At 42.2% G+C, this 17,269-nt stretch overlaps 1 protein-coding gene across 9 annotated transcripts in view; it reads right to left on the reverse strand.

Annotated features, from left to right (window-relative positions):
• Positions 1–11,084: 11,084 nt before the first annotated feature.
• CTBP1 (C-terminal binding protein 1) overlaps positions 11,085–17,269 on the reverse strand; it is a 248,832-nt gene continuing 242,647 nt past the window's right edge. For 8 of the 9 annotated variants that reach the window (XM_064448932.1, XM_064448933.1, XM_064448937.1 and 5 more), the window contains one exon: positions 11,085–12,555. In XM_064448932.1, the coding sequence (XP_064305002.1) occupies positions 12,369–12,555 (187 nt within the window). In that variant the 3' untranslated portion in view covers positions 11,085–12,368. The remainder of the gene's footprint in view (positions 12,556–17,269) is intronic. The other variant, XM_064448934.1, reaches the window with a different exon arrangement.

Raw genomic sequence — 17,269 nt, forward strand, 5'->3', positions numbered from 1 at the left:
ACACCCTTCAGAGTAATTCAAAGTTGGAATGGACAAGAATAACCTGCAAGCAGGTTGTATGCGTACTGCTCTGCCTTTATGTTAAAGGTTTACAGGTTTATTTTTGTCACTCTCAAGTAATGCATAGCCATGTTTCTCTACTCCAGCATGCTCCTTCTGAATCACATTTTTTCCTGGTATTTGAAAGAGCAAACGGCAATAAGAAGTGTGAAACCTCTGTGGCCTCGCCAAGTGTGAACCAGCCTCCCTGCTGGGAACGGTTCTAGGAAAGGATATTTTGGACAATGGAAGCAGGTGCTGCCAATATTCAGTTCTAATCTTTCTGTCAAGAGCAACATGTTTTTGATAATTTTACTGCAGCGTCAGACCTGCGAGTCCTGCCTGCTGTGCCCAGGCTCCTCTCCCAGCAATCCCACGCCGTGCTGATTTGCTTAACCTCTGGTTTGTTGCACATCTCTATTACTCTGAGCGGTCAGAGAAAGCCTTCTCTGTTGATTATAAACGCTGAACATCTTAGAGATATTTTGTATCTGATTAAGCACTTCATAACTCTGTTCATGCAAGTATCAGGCCAGATTTCCTCATTTTGTAGGCATAAGAAAGTATTTTTTGCTTAGGTCAATAAAACCATTTGTATTCATCTTTACTGATTCCACTGTAGTTTTCCCTTGCTCAGCAAAATGTCTATTACAGTCTGTTTAATTGTGTGTTTGATCTTTACTACTTAACCAGATCTATTTATCATTACAATGCATCAGTACATTATAAAGCTTTCAGGCACGTTTATCAGCATAACAAAGCTCCCACTACGGAAGAGTCCTCCAGGGAAATAAAGCAACAACAACAAATACTTTAATGCAATTCACTTAACAGTACAAATATTTGTAATTACAAAAATCTTTAAGTGTGCTTCTTCCATAAATGGCATGTTTTACTTAAAATCGCTTTCATAATGTGATAGTGCCTCTAATTTATGCAGCTGATGGTTTCCTCATGTTAAAGGAAGCAAGGCCAAGTTAACTGGTTTCTTATATTTTCCCTTTTGCTAATGTGAAGTCAGAACTCAAGTTCACTGATGTGCTATTGAAAATGTGGTTGCTCCTAATAAAATGAGAACGTATAAAAAACACTAGTGCGTGATTAATCACTGCTATAAATACATTCCAGCATGAATGCAATGTTACAGATAGCTGCAAGCCATGTGAGAAATAAGACTACAACAATCAATTAACCTTTAATTGTAATGTCTGTTAATCATTAATTAACCCTTTATAAATAACAAATACATTACCCTTGCTGTAAACTGGGACCACCAGGTTATACTACATGGCTATTCATGTTTCTCATGCCTATCAAAGACAAATATATGTTATCAATCCATTGTAATTCCAGGATCATTTTTATATATTTAACGTTCTTGGAAAACATGTAGTTACTCCATTAGCAGGTTTTTGGGTTTGGTGGTTTTTTTTTTGCTTTGGCCTCATAGGAAATAACTGCAAACCAAAGGACATCCCAGGAAGTCAGCTTTTACAGCTGAAAATTGTCATGTCACAAGAAAGGCCTGGGGATCACAGAATCACAGACTGGCAGGGTTGGAAGAGGCTCACCCCATCCCACCCCCTGCTGGAGCAGGCACCCCCAGAGCAGGGGCACAGGACCGCGGCCAGGCGGGGGGTGAATGTCTCCAGGGAAGGGACCCCACAGCCCCTCTGGGCAGCCTGTGCCCCTGCTCTGGCACCCGCACAGGGAAGGGGTTTTTTCTCATATTGAGGTGGAACTTGCTGTGTTCCACCTTGTGCCCGTTGCCCCTTGGCCTGGCATTGGGCACGACTGAAAAGAGCCCGGCCCCATCCTCCTGACGCCCACCCTTTAGATATTTATAGGTATTGATGAGATCCCCCCTCAGTCTTCTCTTCTCGAGGCTGAACAAACCCAGGTCTCTCAGCCTTTCCTCACAAGGGAGATGCTCCAGTCCCCTGATCATTTTCGTAGCTCTCCGCTGGACTCGCTCGAGCAGTTCCACATCATTCTTAAACTGGGGGGCCCAGAACTGGCCGCAGCACAGCAGGTGTGGCCTCACTGGGGCAGAGCAGAGGGGCAGGATAACCTCCCTCGCCCTGCTGGCCACATGCCTTTTAATGCAGCCCAGGACACCATTGGCTTTCTTGGCCCCAAGGGCCCGGTGCTGGCTCAGGGTCCATTTGCTTTGTTTTTTCTTACCCTGCAGTGAGTCGTACTCAGATTGTCTGTGGAAAGTGCCTGACCCTGAGCATTGCAACTGCAGCTCTCTGCTACAGCGCATAGAGATGGGACTCAGTAGCACTGGGCCTGACCTGACCCGGGACCCAAGGGACCACAGTGGGTGGCCTAAACTGAGCTCTGAGCACCCTGTGCTTTTTGTTCAGGAGTCAGGGTAGTGCCCAGCAGCACTTTTCAGACCTCCAGCTATCCTTCCAGCCTCAGTGAAGTCTCCTGCCTCCAGTCAGCAGCAATGGGAGACTCACCCTCAGCAGATCCACCACACCATTAAAACAGCCAGGGCTGCTCGAAGCCACAAGAACTAAAAATGAAATTATGAATACAAATATTAGAGTATCAGCACTAAGATTCTGAAGGCAAGTACTCAAAAGTCAGCAAAATCCAGACTTCCAGTATTTTGTGAAACCTTAGAGCAGCCACATGAACGTTATGATGCTTAAGCGACACGCATGGTGCTGTATTTTCCATAGCATTAAATATATTATATATATTATAGCCTTCCATTCAGAAGACCAATGCTCTACTAATAAACGACTGGTCAAAAATCTGCTTCGCATCCACTGTTTCTGCTTAGACCTGACCTATTACCATTGTTATTGTGCCTAATTTTAACACATAGACTTTAATGTCCGGTCTGCCAGAGACAGGGAGAAGCAGAGGAAATCTAATTCTGCCCATGTTTCTCACAGTTCCAGAGCAGGAGGTTCCCACCACATTCCACAACATGATACTTCAGACCACCTTTTTGGGGCAAAACGAGTTCTCTGCTCTTCCAAGCAAAACCTTTGCCGAGGGAGAGGGAGCGATCACGCCACTGAGGGCTGTCGCAGGACCCTGGTGGGCAGCGGATGAGCTTCACGTCCCAGCATCTCTGAAGAAGAGGTACCACAACCCAGAAAAGGTACGATCAGCGGCGCAGTAAGGTGCACAGCTGCACGCAGCGCCGTTAGGGAACAGGACGACGAGGGCAGGGCAGGCTTGGGTACGTGAAAATTGTCTGAAAGGAGCCAGCCAAGAGCGCTGCTGTCACCACAGAGAGGGAGCTGGAAACTTCCCTGTGAGGGCCCCTGAAAGCTATTGAGAAAACAAAAAAACAGACCATGATGGAAATCTGTAACTTGAGACATCTCCAGCAGGCAAAAGCACAAGGACATGTCCCACAGAGGACAAAATCTCACAGAGTCAGGATAACAAACAGCGTAACCTATGCCCGGGCTTTAGAAAATGCCCAGGGTGTCTATGTTTCCCCTCTGTTTTTTAACGAGGCTTCATATTTGTGCCTGTAAAATATTTTGAGAAGGGACTATCTTCAAATATTCATTTACATGTTTATAAATACATGAAAGCATTTAGAGAACCTCTATCCTGAACGGGTCCCAAGTCTTTGAGCCATCTGTAATTTAGAAAGGGAAACAACACCTGAACTGTGATTCACAGGAGAGCCAGGACCGGCACAGCTTTATTAACAGTCTCACCGGGCTGTTTAACACGTTATCCTCTCCAAACTCTGTGATACGATGGCAAATTCTGCCGCTGAAATGCCCTGGGCAGGCTTAAACCCTGAACAACTGATACATAATTAAGAACAGGAGCATTTACAGACTTCTAAACTGAAGATTCTCCACGAACAGTATCTAAATATGCCATAAGAGCTTATAAAAAAATAATATTTATAGAGGCGGGCAGGGAAAGCAGAGCACCGTTTTTTAGCGAGGGTTTCACTATGCAGTTTCGATGCACAAAGTGTCTGTTTTGCCACCTAGTGGCTATTGCAGAGAGATCGCCGGCATTTTTGTGCCTTTGTCATCCGAAGCCCCCACCAGCCCCCAGATCTTGGAGGAAAATAGCAGGAGACAGTAGCAATTAAAAAAATATAGCATATATAACAATCACCAGCTAGATCACCTGTAGTTCTTCAATTTAGCAAAGAAATTGGTAGAAAAACTCATGTATCACAGCCGGGTGCTGCAGAGCCAGAATACAGACCTGGCTTGAAACAGCGAGCAGCAAGGGATTTCTGAAAAGGGAATTTGAGGAAACAACAGCTCAGCATCTGACTTTGCTCCTATTGTAAAATGCAGAGGTTGGCATGAAGCAAGCTTAGATCATTTGTCTCACTGAAGCCAAAGGTTTGGGTTGGTACCGCAGCGGCTGCCACTCGGCACCTCCACAAGCTCAGGCTTGTCAGATGGGGAAGCACATTATTACATTGCATTCTTCTATTACATTTTCATATATTCAACTTCCACGAGGGTCAGACCACAATTTCTGTCCCCTGGCACGTTCAACCAGGCAACGGCTGCAGCAGGCAAACTTCTCCTGCCCAGGCTGAGCAGACACGGCATGTCTGAAACTCCAGTCCCCTGGAATGAACGTACTGAGAAGAGTTTAAAGAAATAAACATATCACAAACAACAAAACATCAGCCTTTCTACCCAGGAATCTACCTCCCCAAAGGGATTTCAGAGGCTTATGGAGCTGAGCCTAAGCGCCTACTTAAGAGCATTTCCAACACTTGGAGTTTTAAACCTCACAATAATAGATATTGGGGGTGAACGATCAGATGTGGATTATCAAAGTAGTTTTTCAAAAACAGCACCACTGATTAGAGAAGTTTCATCCTTCTCTGTCTTCTGGGGATGGATTTTCAGTGGGCTGTACATATCTGGAGAGAGAGGGGATAAGAAGCAGTACATACAGGTCCCTCTTCTGGATGGCATTTCATTTCTACAGCGTGCATTTCCTGAGTAATGAAGCCACTTTGAAACCAGAAAATTAGATTCTTTGCCATAAGCAGTTTACACCAGACACACTTGGATCTGAAGACGCTGTCCCTGGTTTATTCTACTGTAATCTCAGGCACTTAATAGGAAAGACTATATACATGAGGAGCTATCTCTCTTAAGCTTTCACTCAGGTCACCGAAGACTAGCAGCAGGGAGCACCCACACAGATGAATCCAGATTTAAGAACAGCCACCATCTAATGGCTACCCAACAGCCTTTTCAAAGGAAAACCTGCGGTGTCTGCTTAGATCTGAACACACAGCTGTCTTTCACAAATACATCACAGACTACTGGGAGTCAAGCGCAGCTCCACTGACAATTAACTGCAGGTGAAACCAGAATGCTTTGGGGATCACAGCAATATCAAGAACCTTATCCTACTTCCAGCAACACTGGAGGTAACACATGAAGAGAGTTCCTCAAATGGTGAGGTTTGGTCCCAGAACCTGTGTCATCGGGAAAGACATTCACTGGAAGGACACACTTTGCTCTGGGATGCATATGAAAATTCAAGTGGCATGTGTGCCACAATCCAAGGGGTCGCAATTTAATATTGCTCTTTCAACAGACTTAAGACTTATTTTTCTGTAAAATAGGATCAGATCTCAGGTACTACTTACATGATGCAAAACCATGCCTTTGACTTTACAGAGGCTGAAAACCTGTAAAAATGAGCTTAGAGACACAGTGGAGAATTTTCATCTCTTACCTGTGCTTCTTGCAATATGAGGGCTGTATCCTGTGCTTAAAATGGCTGGCTGCAGGAGGGAAATAAAAATAAAAAATAAAAAATACAGCTATTCAGAGTATGAATTCTTGAAAACCTCCAGTTTCACCAACTTGTTTCAAAGGACAGGCTTTCCACTTCATGCTTGGAATGCGAAGTGATGGCCTTGGAGCTAAGTACAAATGGCTATAGCTTAGGAGATAAAAATAAATTACCACCATAACTTCATAACATAATAAACACATTTCACATACACTAAGCCTTAAAAAAACATGGGCAAGCAAACAGGAAAATGCCTGAAAACCCATAGCAAAAAGAAGTTGGAAGTCCCCTGACTCCATTTTAATACGGAAACTACCGGTGCTGATAACAAAAAATACGTTACTGGAAAACACCAAAAGCAGATTCTCTTTCTGTTGTGGTTTAAGAAGAGTAAAATACAGCATGGACTTAACTTTACCCAAGGGCTTAACCGAAATCCTACTAAACAACAACGGACACTTAAATGGGACTTACTCTGATGCTTTTAGGTGTGCTGAAGAGCAACGACTGCTGCTTGCTGAGTTCCCGGGAAGGGGAATATGCTGCGAAGCCGACAGCTGTGTTGGAGGCAACTGGCTTGAGAATTCAAACCATTGCATCGGGTGGGACATTTTGAAAATGGCTGGAGGGGTTTGGAAACACAAGTCCGAGATGTCAGCTCCTCAGGAGATTTATTTTTAGATATTGATTTGCTTCCCTAACTCTTAGGGTTAATCCAGGGAGGACCAGCTCCATAAGCTTTTCCCAAACTAGTCAAGGACTCTGCTTTCACGGCACAGACGAAGAAACAGCACCGTCACATTGACACGTCTACTTCTAACATGTCAAACCTGATATGTAAAAAGGGTTCTTGTGGCAATTTAAGCTAATAATTTTGCCTCTTTTTATTACTTTAAATTTTTGCTACTCAAAACATATTCAAGTATTTAAGTGTATTTTTAAAAAAACTTCCTTATTTCTTGAGCAGATCATCAATGCGTCCAACTGGCAGCTGCTTATCCTTTTTAGGCAGCACAAGAAAGAAGGGGGATAGATTATGTAGTTAAACACTGCGCAAGTAACAAATGTCTTCAACGGATTGGCATGCTCAGAGAATGATCTACATTGTTTTGGAAATGTCTCAAATGCCTCTACTCATCCCAAGGACATACTTTAGGCTGTTTATGGAGGCCTTGACACAGTGTCACAACTCCCCCAAATCAAACAATGCTCCTTCAAGAAAACCCTCCGTTATGACTCTGAGCAGAAATGTAACGGCAAAGAAAAGTGCTGAGGCTAGATTTGAAGAGCCATAGTTGTTTCTGTAGTACAGAAAATGTAGGAAGGAAACTCCAGATGAGGAGCTTCATTAAAAACACCAACTGGGTGATCCCAAGCCCACAAGTGGACATAAAAAAATAGAATACTGGATAGGGGTCTAGTGAGGCAATGTGCATGGAGATCAGGCCCAGAGAGCCCTGAAAAACAACTGGTCTGTGTCGAGGTGGAACTCATAGATGAGAAGTAGAACTGACCAAAGGACATTTCCTCTAAAAAAGGGAAGAATTCTAAAACAATGTTCCAGGTCCCCCGAATGCTAGCAGGAAACAAGAAGGAAGGACAGGGGCAGATGTTGAGGGAGAAACAGCCTGATTTGAGGCATGAGGCCCAGAATAGGTCCGTTCTGCAAGAGGCAGACACACAACGGGTGCAGATGGTAGGATGAAAGCCAGCACTCGGGCTACAAGAGCGGGACCATTGCGTTGAGCACCTACTCAACGTGGAGCTTTCGCTAGTAATGAGTTGCTCAGCTCTACCTAGGCAAATGCAATTTGAATACCGAGACGAGGATTAATCATGTTCCTCAAGCGCTGGTGACTTCACAGGAAAATAGTTTACCAAGGAAATTGGAAAGTCAACGGAGGCAAGAAGACAATAGCTGAAAATTGGAGATCAGAAATCCCATCTGCAGAAGATAACCATATTGGTCTATGTCATTCAAAAGGACAAAAATACAGAGCCAGAAAGGAGAGGATGTACAGCATAATGAAAGAAACTGGAACAGAAAACAGATGAATAACACCGTTTGGTCTTCCTGGAAGATGTGTCACTAACCTCAGTACAAAGGCAGTTGGCTAAAATGTGACTCGCTCACTAAATTCAAGTCAGCCTACATGACCTCATGTTCAACATGAAACAATAACTGGAATTTAGAGACAGGGAATGCCAAATTAAATAAAGCAGTTTAAAAATTATAGCGACAGTTATCCCCCATTTAAACAAACTATTGAAGGAAACAGCAAAAACCCTATCACTTCACATTTTAATATAAAGACTAGTAATCTTTCTGAAAGATTTACTTAAGTCAAAACACAATATCAGGTTTAATGAAGAACATTATATTTAACAACTTTACTAAGTGGTCAGACAAAATGATCTAAAATTACTCTCTGCCCTTAAAACTGATGACTGTTGTTTTTTCTTTTGTCCTTCCCTTCCCCCCCCCCCTTTTTTTTTTTAATTTACAAAAGGTAGAGAGGTTGGAGTGAACAGAATAAAGGAAATACTGGCGGTGCTGACATTATTGAAGCATCCACTGAGATGAAACAAGAGAAGAAAACCCTTCAGTCTGAAGCAAGGAGTGAGCTGGTAACAGCCAGACTACAGCAGTCACAGTCATTTGGAAAGCCAGCCTTAATCATTTGAGGTGGAAGGCTAGACAAGAAAATAATACGGCATTTTCTCAAAAAAAAGAAAATCATACTAAAGGAAAAAGCCTTGAGGCTTGTTATGAAGGAAGCTGCAGTGGTTTACCCTGAATGGAAAAGGCCTCTAGTTGTTGGTTTAGTAGCAACCTTGTATGACCTTTAAACAATGTCTTCACATTTTGGATTGTAAAAACAAAGTTATAAAAAACCAAAAACAAACTACCAAAAAAACCCCAAACACAAAACCAGAACAAAAAACCCAACCCAAGCTGCAGGGACTTCAGGACGGAATCCCAGTCACCTCAGGTGCAAACCTGCCCCAGGGCCTCCCTGTTGGCAGAGATCACAGCCCCCATTTATGTTTGTCTATTCACGTACCGGCATTTCTGTAACACTTCTCTTTCCTCCCCAGCATTTCCTATTTATTGTCATTTCCCCAACCCAGCCTTCACTTTAAGCTGAAAAAGCCAAGTTACTCTAATTGCCTCTCACACGTTCAGCCCTCCACACCTCCAGTCGTTCTGAGAGCCAGTCTTAGCTACGATTTCAGCTTGAGCTCAGCCTTTTGAAAATGCATGACCAAACCTGCACATCCAGTGCTCCGGGTCCCGCGTAGCACCTCTGATCCAATCTCATCCCTATCAAAAACAATCCCCAGATGCATCTGCCATCACACCGTTCTTTTCCACGGCTGCCCCACAGTAGCAATCCATCACTCCTACCATGGGAAGTCGCTAATGGCTCCTTTTTCTGACAAGTTTTTGTCATGACTCGCAATCAGCTCGCTTTCCATTTGCACAGCTACTCTCTTTCAGCTTCTAACAGCCCGTTCTTCGACGCCATCAAATTCTAGAGCAGGCTCCAGAGCCTCCTGCGCACTGGTGATGCCCAGAGCCTTTGAGCCAGCAGCAGTTTCGGTGGCTGGCCTCCTTCTCGGCCAAGAACCTTAATTCGAATAACACAAAAAAACCCGTCTGAGGCAGGCACTTTGATTATCTCCTCTTTCACCTTTCAACACTGCCTCAGGCCATCTGTGGCCCTCTGCTGCCATTGCCTTCCCCACTTTCTGTATTTTCCCACTTAACTGCATCTTCTGTCTGAACTTTATTTAGCAGATCCTTTACCAGACGGAGGAAATCTTATCACATTTCCACTACCCAACAAAAGCAGTCATAAAAGCTATAAGGTTAGCCTGGGCTAATAGCCTTTGTTTATTATGGTACAGTTTTTCAATTAGTCATTTACTCCAAGCCTTCCCCCCCACCCCCCAATTTTTAAATTCAGCTTATCAGGCTGTAACCCAGAAGTCAGCACCCGTCAGTCTTGTCGTTGCCAGGGTGGCTTTTACTTTCTGCTCCAACAGAAACAGGAAACTGCATTCTCCAGCAGCCAGACCGATCGACGTATTTCAAGCACCAGCATTAACACACTGCACGTTACCACCACGGCAGCAATGCCTTATTGCACCCATCAGCGCACTATTTCAGGCTCAAATCCTGAAGAACTTTGTGCCCGAGCGAGCACGGATGACGGCTCTAGAATATGTCATTGAAAGACAGCAAGCTTCAGAACTGAGCCCGAGACTGCAAGCAATAAATACTGGTGCCTTCATCTCTAGTTCATCAACGTACTGGTTCACTGGGAACAAAGCTCACTTACATAAACCACATCCAAACCCATGCCAGAGAAGGGAAAAAACACCCTCTTGTTTTTTTTTGGGAAAAATTTGGTTGTAAATCAGACTGTCAGCAACTCTCTGCAGGCAAACATTACATGTTTGGTTTACATATATTAAAGAAGCATCTTCAGCCTGACAAAGCAGCATCTTAAAACACGAATTACCAATGAAATAGGAAATCCTACTCGGGCTGTGGGAGACCGCAGTTGGTTCTTTGCAAGTTTTTGGCCACAGAGCCGTCAGAAGCGTCTTTGCTGGGGCAACTTGCAGCTTTAGGGCTGTTCTCTGCTTTTTTTCATGGAGGGGATAGGGATGGTTTTACCATCAAATGAGCTGCAATGGATGACATTTTTGGCTCTAAATGTTCAAGGCAAAAACCCTCCGCTCTTCCACGGAGACAAAATTTCACTTCATGTGGTGCTCCTTGGGTACAGACCCGCAAGTTTCAGTGTTTGACTCGCAGCCTCCCAGCACTTTCCTAGCAGAAGGGGAGGCAGCTCTGCAGACTTGCAGGGACAGGGGACAGTAGCTTTTCACAGATCCCGTAACAGAGAGCTCGCTAACTTTTGGTGCGGTTACTAGTTCAGGTTAATAGTGAACAAATAGACAAGAGACCACCAAGGAGGTTTATGTCCAGGGTCACTTTTGCCCGTCCTGGATTTCCTTCTTGCAGCAGCTAAACTTTCGTCTTGCCTTTATTTAAAACTGTGTAGGGACGAAGGACATCTTATCCAGGAGCACAGAAAAGGCCAAACCAGCTTCCAGCTGAAACCTAACCTGCCTGGAAAACACTTCTGCCTGTGCTCCAAGAAACAAACGCCTTCAACGTAGCAAATACAGTTACGTCCTGCTGCACGCTGCCATCATCACAAAAGCAAATAAAACAATGGACACTTCTCACGTTGGACTTCGGCAAAAGACGTTTATTATTATTATTATTGTTGTGTTGCTGTTGTACCTCCTCTGCTCTGCCCACAGTGGTGGCATAAATGCTGTTACCATATTGTAGCTGATGAAGCCGGTGTACAAATCAAAATCCATCTTATTTTCAAACTCCATTAGAAACACAGGAAAAAAGATCAACATTTACGAAATGTCAAGGGAAAAATGGTATGGAAAGAATTACTTTTTTTATTTTTCAGGCTTCCAAGACAGTATTACAAACAACAGAGAGCAAAGTAAAGCTAGAAATGAAATACTTGACAGCATCTGTTTAAAAATTACAGCTAAGAAACCTAATAAAAGTTGAATAAACAGTTACTAGAAATAAAAATTTTTACACATATGATATTTGTCTGGGATTTTTATTTCTTTAAAATAATTCATACAAATGGTTACAGTCACAAACATGATTTTAACCAAAAATATTGCTAGCCTACCACATTACCAGGAAGGAATCAATGTAGGCAATGAAATGCTGCTACTTTTCAGTAGTCTAGTGCCTTTTTCGCATACCACCAATAATATATACTTTAACTGGTGACAAAAAGCACAATGCTCGTTTATACAAAACCTTTTTTTTTTATTTTCCTCAAAATCTCTTTGCAAGGTTGTCTTTGTTTTGAAATAAGGGAATTCATGCCAAAATTAGGAGAAACTGTTTTTCTTTTGTTTACTAAATTATTCTAAAAAATAAGACAAGCAGGTAGAAAAAACAATGCACTGTGTGGCGTAGAAAGAAAAATGGGAAAAATTCATTGTCCTGAGAAGTTTGCCAACTGCCTCATTTTTGGGCATGTTTTAAAATATAAAAGAAAGGATTTTTAATCTCAAAATTGGTTTGCTGAATGCCTCCCTTATGTTTTTCCTTGTTGACAGCTAAGCAAACAAACCCTTTTTAATGTTCTAAAAACTGTACACAGACAAGTACATTCATGATATAATTAACTACTAACTTCTCTTGCTTAACAAAGAACCCATAGGACACAGAAACAGTGAATCAGTCCACTGGACAGGGACAAACTACAATTTATACGGAGGAAAAAATGTTTCCAAATCTTCTTTTTGTCTCCCACCTTTTCCTTTTATACTGTATATTGGACCAGTTTCTAAAATAATAATCGTCTCCTCCTGTAAGTTCATGGTTTTGCCTTTAATCAAAATCCAGGGTTTTGTTTTGTTTTGTTTGTTTGTTTTCCACACGCTGAAGTTGAAATCTCCGATGTTGGGAATGCTGTTTTCGTAGGCTACAATTGGTCGCTTGGGTGGTCTCTATCAGCTTCTGGTTTGACAGTTTGGCCGGGGGAAGGAGCATGGGGCGGGTGGGCTACAGCAGGGAGCCCGTGTGATAAAGACATAGGGTTGGGGACTATTCCTTCTACTGCTGCAGGTATGCCAGTTGAAGCCACGCTTACAACGCCTGGGGGATACCTGCTGAGAGAAAAAATGAGAAGACACATTAAAACCAAGGGATGACTGAGCGAATAGCCCACCTTGCCTCCTTCTAGAGCCACAGAGATGCTTCTTTTGTTTTCAGACCAGTGAGAGAGACGGTTAAGCTCCAGAGGAGATACCATATGCAGGTGCTCCTAAATAAAGCAAAAGGTGCCATATTTTACCCTAGTGAGAAATAAAGGTTTGCGAAATTGTTTCTTCAGATTTCAGACTTAATAGCACAAGTAACAGCCTAGCAAAGGAAGCAACCTGGAAGTATCACTCCTCTCAAAGTATGCCTCAACAAGAGGCAACTCAGGCTGGGTCCGTGCAATACCTCTCTGTTCTCTATGACTTTTCCTCAAGTTGACCTTCGGGGACTTTTTTCCTCCTTCGTTCTCACATAGAAATTTTGAAATGTCATTGTTGTGGTTTGGAAGAATATTTGTTTAAACTAACCTTGCAGTCGTAGCCTTCTGATAGCCCTGCAAAAGAGCAATCATACCTGCACACTCTTAAACTGACAGATTCAAGCCTATTACACACAAGTAACTTTTTCAGCATCAAACTTGCCACTGTACTGGTCTGAAAGAGAACCAGTACCGGTTATAGAGAGGATAACCGCTTTAGGCAGACTGCAGGAAACAGAGATGCAGACCACAATGGCTGGTTTTAAAGATTTGTTACTCCCTCTGGATGAACAGTGAGGCCTAAGTATTTTCCAAATTCAACAAAAAATCACCCTCTGATTTGGCTTGATTTTATGATGAATCTGATATTATCAGGCCAAAAAATCATTTTGCAAATCTACGGTTTCAAGTCCCATAATTGACAAACACCGGTATTTGACATTGCTGTATATAAACAACAGGTACACATGAACACTTTTAATGAAAACATGGTGAATTTTTAGCCAAGTACCTCGACACCAATTTACAAGTTATCTCACACTGGCCACGTAACACTGGCCCTTCGCTTATCCCCTCATAAAGCTGCACACTCACCGCTCATTCTTGCCTGCTGTATTCTGCTCCCCCAAGCATCCTAGCGAGAGCATTATCCATTTAAAAGCCTAAACACACAAACCTACCACTTACTGTGGCATTTGCTACCCTAGTATTTACTTAAAGCTAAATAGGACAAAAGGCACTTATAGTCTAGTCAAGCTTTTTTCAAATATCACATTATTCTGCTGTTGATTTTCTTCTCATGAGAGTTCAACGCAGAATGCATCAGGGAATTCCACCCCGATTCAGTAGCATCTTTTCTGAAGTAACACATGCTTGTGCTGCTCATCCAAAGTTCCCTCAAACCGACAGAAAATTAGCGCAGAACTTATGCAAAACTCAGAGGAAAAAAACTGGATGAAAGCACATTTATTTGTTCTGCTTTTCTTCCATCACAGAAACATCACAGGAACTGCCTTTTGCAAACACTGTGCCAGAGGGACTCAGCATGGCTACATGACACAGCACAGGGACGATGAAGATACCATACACTGGCCTGGTTATCCTGGGAAAGATTCCTACAGATCACACCACTGACTGCAATGCGGGATGGATAACCAGTATGTGAAAGATCACACCACCTGCAGGCCAGAACTTTGTTCCCAATTGTACACATATTTATAGGGCTTCCTATGCTAATTCCTTCTCCAGAGAGGTTCCTTAGAATTAATTTGTAGTTGCTAATGGAATTAGTTGCTTGTTTCAACACCTCAATTTGAATCTTATTAATAAAATTTGCTTCAATTCCTATGAAAACTGTCAGGCTGGGTGTGGGTTTCTTTATTCAAATTTGATGTTGAAACAGCTTATCTGTTACTTTAGGTGCTTTGCAAAAAACACAACATGACATGACAACAACTTCCATTTAAAATCCCAACATGGCGACCGTTTCCAACATAGAAACTCTGCTTTCTAACAACACATTCCCTGAGCATCAGCACACCGGAGCTGGGAGAAATCAAGGAGAGTGCAAATTCTGCAGCTGCGTTTCCCTCACAAAGAGAAGTCAGAGCCTCCCCTTGTGAAAAGGGATGGTGCTGGATCAGGAGCATTAACAGTTGCCTTATGAGCACGTTAAGCAGTTCAAACTACACAACTGTAATTCTCCTTTGACTCCAAATATTCTTTCTGTATATAAAAATATTCCCCTTGGACAGCAAGTTATTATAACTTCCAATTCTACCTGCCAGCACCTCACCTCAGATACAGGCTTCCTACAGACTTTTAGTAACATCCACAAACCCTAACATTGTTTTTCTTGTCCTAAAGCCATATAGTGGCAGCAGCCAGATGACATACCCCTGTATAGAAACTGCATTTTGCTTGGCAACTCCTAACCCTATTTTTCCATGCTCTTTTCATAATTTTTGTCCCTTTTTAAATGTAATCATCAGTGTCGTTCAGATCCTATCTCTGAAAGGAGAACATGTAAACTCAGCAGCCTCTACACATGGGCATTTCTATCCTACATAACCTTCCTTTATGTTGCTATTTATTGCTTTTCTATTCTTAACCAACAAATATGTTCCCTCCAGCACTTCATGAAGTTGCTCCAATTCTTCTTCTTCCTCTGGTAGCAATAAGCTGAAATGTTTTCCAGGTAAAATGTCCACTTAATTAAATTTTCGCAAGAGCAGAAGCGAGAGATCAGTTACATCTCCTCTGCTACTTCATACTCTTCCTTTCCCACACAGTCTTAATTTACAAAGAAAAATACAGTAGCCCTCTTAATTGCAACTGAAAGGCAACTTTAATGTCTATGTTAATTCTCCTGTATTTTTTAAAACTACAGATTTTTTTAAACTACAAAAGCACCTTGAATTCACAGTGTTAAGCTCTGTTCAAGAAACTGAGTCAGTTCCAAAAGAGCTTAAAAATTTAAGCACACACTTTTATCTTAGAGTCTGAAAATCACCAGTGAAATACCTCAACATGAAATAACTCCTGAATTACCAACACCTAACTATTCTCATCCAAGCACCTCTTCAGTACCTCTACATTCTCATCTTCTACCTGTTAGAAGGCAGATAGATACGTCAACATGTCTATAAATTGCACAATCACTGTTCACTGGCTGTCAAATTTCACTTTGCCTATAACCTGCACGCTCTGTGACAGAGGAAATGGCAGGAGGTTATTTGACAGGCAGCTCAGTAACACATACACAGTAACAACACAAAAGCTGGGTGTATTATGCTGCTTCACCAAGACTATTACAAGTAGTTCCTTCTCAGAAATACCATTAATCTTTACTCATGGGATAGGTCCTGTTTGCTTGACCTTTTGTGTTGGTAGGGTGTCTTGCATTTCACACACTAAATGGTTTTGTTTTCCACAGAATACGATGATATTCAGAAGATCTAGATTATATTCTGCTGATGAATGCTCGAAGTTCTTCACTTGCGATAATATCTGATAATTTGAGAGTTCTGTCCTACATCAAAATACAAGTATATCATATCCAGAAAAAAGTAACCTTGTTAGTTTTAGCTCACCAAAATAACTATTTGCATTTTTTAACATATAAATTATTATCCCAGGTCTTATTTTCTAATGCAATTACTTGACTGTGATACAGTTATTAGCACATCTGAAACATCATACTGCCAGTGAAAGAATTAATCCAGTTGAATGTAATCTTGGATTGCAAAGAGAAGACAGAAAAATTTGTTTTGAACAATCAATTAAAATTCTGTACTTAATCCAGGTAGGAATTAAGCATCAGCAAACACTGCTTCTGGAACCAATTCCTCCATAAAGCCTGAGCTTCAAGTGCCGCATATTTTATACCGCACAAAATAATAACTGCCTTCACCCACACTCAAACGCTATTCTATCACCCCTCCAAAAACCTTTTGATATTTGTTGTATGACTAAGTTCTCCCTCAAAATTCCCCGAATGAGTTTTATTTTGCATTTGAAAATAGTCGTCAGAATTTGTTTACACCAAATTTTCTTTACTGAAACATGTCTAAAAAAGGCATTCAGCTTCTGTGCTTATCCTGCTTAAACTAAATACATATGGTCTTTACCTTGTAGATCATTAGCTCCCAAAACATTCCTAAGTTAAAATCCATTTCTAGCTGTGAAGCCGGCTTCTGCTGGACTTGTGACCCCCAAAATGAGAACAACCAAGTGCATTTTATTGGGGCATACCACTCTGTTCCTGACTGCCATGACAGGGCTGGAGTTATTACCCCCTGTTCAGCAACACCTGCCTTTAAGCCTCAATTGCATTCAGCTCTGCCCCAAGTACTCCAGACTGCAGTCAATGAAATCACATCCCATGTGGAGGAGAACACGTGTGCTTGAACTTTTCGTTTAAGGAAATAAAGACACCCTTCTTCAGATATTTAGGGCTATGGGTACTTTTTAAAAAAATGACCACCTTGATGTGATGTGAGATACATGGATGTTGATCAAAGTCATGCTTCTCCTTTGGTGCACTTACAGCTACTGATAAGGAGATTACGGCAGAGGGTGGTGATGCTCCCCCCCTCATCTCTCCATCACTTTCTGATGAGACTGTTAGAAGTCACTGGGACATGACAGATTTGCTTCACTTCTCAGCATTGCACAGCTGCGTTCTCATATAGAGTAACACACACAAAAAATCCTCTCTCTATTAAAAGTATGGGGAAGCCCTCCTAAAAAGGACAACGATAAGAAAGATGTATGAAGAAGGGCAACGGAGAGATTGGGACAAA

The sequence above is a fragment of the Phalacrocorax carbo genome, chromosome 4, assembly GCF_963921805.1.
Source record: "Phalacrocorax carbo chromosome 4, bPhaCar2.1, whole genome shotgun sequence".
Taxonomy (NCBI): domain Eukaryota; kingdom Metazoa; phylum Chordata; class Aves; order Suliformes; family Phalacrocoracidae; genus Phalacrocorax; species Phalacrocorax carbo.